The following is a 3,320-nucleotide window of genomic DNA, read 5'->3' on the forward strand; positions in this document are numbered from 1 at the left end:
TGAACAAACAGGAATTTATTCTTACAGTTTGGAGGCTTTAAGTCCAAGTTCAGAATGTCAGGCCCTAGCGGCTGGGTGAAAGCCCCTCAGCCTTGGACTTCAGTTCTGCCTCTGGCTCCCAGCCCACTGAAGCTAGAGGCTTTTCTTTGCTCAGACAGCTGCTGGCTGCTGAGGCTGACAAACCCAAGGTTGACAAGTAAGAAGGCACAGTCCCGATGTTACCAAACCACACAGTAGGCCATTAACTCAAGTCCACTGAAAGTCCCAAGGTCGGCAGAGCATGGCAGGCTGCTGAACAATGACACAGCTACATGCAGGTTCCAAGCGTGCCATCACTGGAGACCGTTCCCCAAGCTGTTTCTATATACAGGAAGCAGGCTACATCCCTAAAGCAGATACTTAGCCCACACAGTAGATTCCACCATGGAGCTGATGACCAGTCTCATCATGGGGAATACTACATCCAGCTGCCCAGCCACTCACCCAGGCCCAGCCAAGGTGACACACAAAGTTAACTACCACACCATAGTATTTTCCACCACCGCATAGCATGTGAACACTAGGTATTGAATAAGGAGGAGAGAAGAATTGATAACTTTGACTTTTGGCGTTGGTAAAGAATATCCAGTGTACCATGGACAAACAAACAAATCTGTGTTGGAGGAAGTACAGACAGAATGCTCCTTAGAGGCAAGGATGATGAGACTCCATCTCCCACATTTGGGACATGTCATCAGGAGGGACTGGCTCCCGGAGAAGGGCACCATGTTTGGTGAAGTGGAGGGTCAGCGAGAAGAAGAAGACCCTCAATGAGGCGGATGGACACAGTGGTTGCAATGATGGGCTCAGATGTAGCAAGGATCGTGAGGATGGGGCAGGACCGGGCAACGTTTGGTTCCGTTGAATGGTCACTATGAATCAGAAAGGACTTGACAGCACCTAACAACTACGACAACATGAGAGCTAATGCTACAGTGGAGAAATGACGACAGGGGAGACCACTGGCCCATCTCAGCACAGAGTCAGTGTCTCTGTGCAGATCCCAGGGCACGGTGGCGGCCCCAGTGCCTCTCCAGCTGCTGCAGGCTGCGGCTCTCCAGTGCCTGAGATGTCCTGAGAAAACCAGCCAAGCTGCGTGGCGTCCTCTTCCTTTGTTGGAGTCCCCGTGGTGCAAACGGCGCAGCACTCAGCTGGTGACGGAGAGGCTGGCAGCTACCGTCCACCCAGAGGCACCTTAGAAAAGCACCCTGCAACCTACTCTACAACTCAGCCACTGAACCCTTGTGGTGCACAGTTCTACCGTGACACTCATGGGGTCACCATGAGTCAGTGGACTCCATGGCAACTGGTTGTCTTCCCAGAGTTCAACGTGTGCCACCCGATGGCCGTGGGGCTGAGCAGCTCCATCCTCGGCTGCCTGCTCACCCTGCTCGTCTACACCCACTGCCAGCGCGACCAGCAGCAGTCCCACGACGCCACCGTCAAGTACCCTGTCTCGCCTGCCCCTCTCAACACCAGCATCACCAACCACATCAACAAGCTGGACACGTATGATGCCATGGAAACCATCAAGGTGAGGGATCAGCAGGGACGGCTGCAGCCAGGTGTGCCTGGGAGACAGGTGGGCCCTGGGGCTGTTAGCAGAGCTCAGTGGTGGTGTAGACAGCATGGGGGCACGGCAAGGTGCTTTACTTTGCTTGTGAATGATGGCATCTCACCTTGAGCATTGCTATGGGTTGAACAGTTGCTTAAAATTGACACGAAGTTCTAACCCTTGATACTGTTAATGTGGCCTTAATGGAAACAGAGTCTTTGAAGATGTCAGAAGTCATAAGTTAACATGAGGTCATATAGGTCATATTTTGTTGTTATGTGCTGCCGAGTCAGACCCGACTCATAGCAACCCCTCCTTGGGTTTCCGAGGCAGTATCACTACGGAAGTAGATTGCTCAACCTTCCTTCTGAGGAGTGGCTGGTGGGTTTGAACTGCCAGTCTTCTGATTAGCAGTCAAGTGCCTTAGGCACTACACTACCAGAGCACCTACAGGTCACATAGGTGGGTCCTAATCCCATTGGAGTGGTGTGCTTATGAAAGAGAGATGGTGGGAAGAGGCCATGGGAAGACAGAAGCAGAGATGGAATTGTGGTGCATGGAGAAGTCAAGGAATGTGTGGGGCCACCAGAAGCTGCAGAGACAAAGAAGGACCTTCCCTGGAGCCTTCAGAGGGAACACGGTCCTGCTGACGCCCAGATTCAGACTTGTGGCTTCCAGCACCGTGAGAGCGTAAACGCTGCTGTTTTCAACAGTTCATGGTGCTCGGCCCAGCAGCCCTGGAGAGCGACTGCAGACCTGTGGGTGATAAGAGAACATGAAGAAACAAGAAATCTGGGCCTGCCTGGCTCTGCCTGCCCCAAACTCTTTGTCTTCTGAGTCCCAGGACACGCCCTGCCCTACAGAAGTGTCGGTGAGTCCACTATACCGGTAAGGGCTGGCAGCAGGACTGAGGAACAGGTGCCACTTCAGGAACTGTCCCCTAGATGGCACCCAAGACCACTTTTGTGTTCATTTCAATTTTACTGTCTAATGTTCACCAGCAGTAAAAGTTCTCCCTGTACATTTCTAGTGTGAGGTGGCATATTTTGTTCATTTCTTTCCCCACTACACATTAATACCACTGGGTTTTAGCACAGATATTTGGGGTTGATGACCAGGAAGATGGTGCAGGAAGGACTTCAGTGGTGGACCTCGCTGAGCTGGGTGCACAGTTCAGCCCTGGCCCTTCCCCACCCGCCTGGTAATGGCACTCGCTGAGCCTCGAGTCCTCATGCATAAATTGCAGGTCATGCCTAACTTACAGGGCTCGTGTGAGGAGCAAATGAGGTCACTTATATTAATGCCTGAAGCAGTGTCTGGCATAGAAGTATTCATTAAATTGGGGTCTTTGAGGCATTTTGGGTAGTTGCTCAGAGCCCAAGGTTTGGAACAAGATAACCTACAGCAAATTCTCACTGGCTGTGTGGCCGTTGGCAGGGAATTTATCTTTTTTTGTATCACAGTTCCTTTGATTTTAAAATGAACATTTTGTTGTTAGATGCATTCAAGCAGTTCCAACTCATAGTGACCCTACATTCAACAGAGTGAAACACTGCCCGGTCCTGCCCTGGGCTCACAGTCCGCTTGAGCTCGTCGCTGCCGCCACTGTGTCAACCATGTGACGGAGGATTTTCCTGCTTTCTGTGACGCTCTACTTTACCAAGATCAATGTCCTTCTCCAGGGACTGGTCCCTGCCAGCAACATGAGCAAAACACGAAAGACAAA

General features: G+C 51.6%; 1 protein-coding gene across 1 annotated transcript in view; it reads left to right on the forward strand.

Annotated features, from left to right (window-relative positions):
- The window catches only part of MTRR (5-methyltetrahydrofolate-homocysteine methyltransferase reductase), a 104,860-nt gene extending 102,487 nt beyond the window's left edge, over positions 1–2,373 (forward strand). Inside the window, exons 15-16 of the mRNA XM_007955664.1 lie at positions 1,362–1,573; positions 2,308–2,373. Coding sequence (XP_007953855.1) covers positions 1,362–1,573; positions 2,308–2,373 — 278 coding nt within the window. The remainder of the gene's footprint in view (positions 1–1,361; positions 1,574–2,307) is intronic.
- The last annotated feature ends 947 nt before the right edge of the window (positions 2,374–3,320 follow it).

Source organism: Orycteropus afer, unplaced genomic scaffold (assembly GCF_000298275.1).
Source record: "Orycteropus afer afer isolate SDZICR_OR568_19922 unplaced genomic scaffold, OryAfe1.0 scaffold00527, whole genome shotgun sequence".
Lineage (NCBI taxonomy): Eukaryota > Metazoa > Chordata > Mammalia > Tubulidentata > Orycteropodidae > Orycteropus > Orycteropus afer.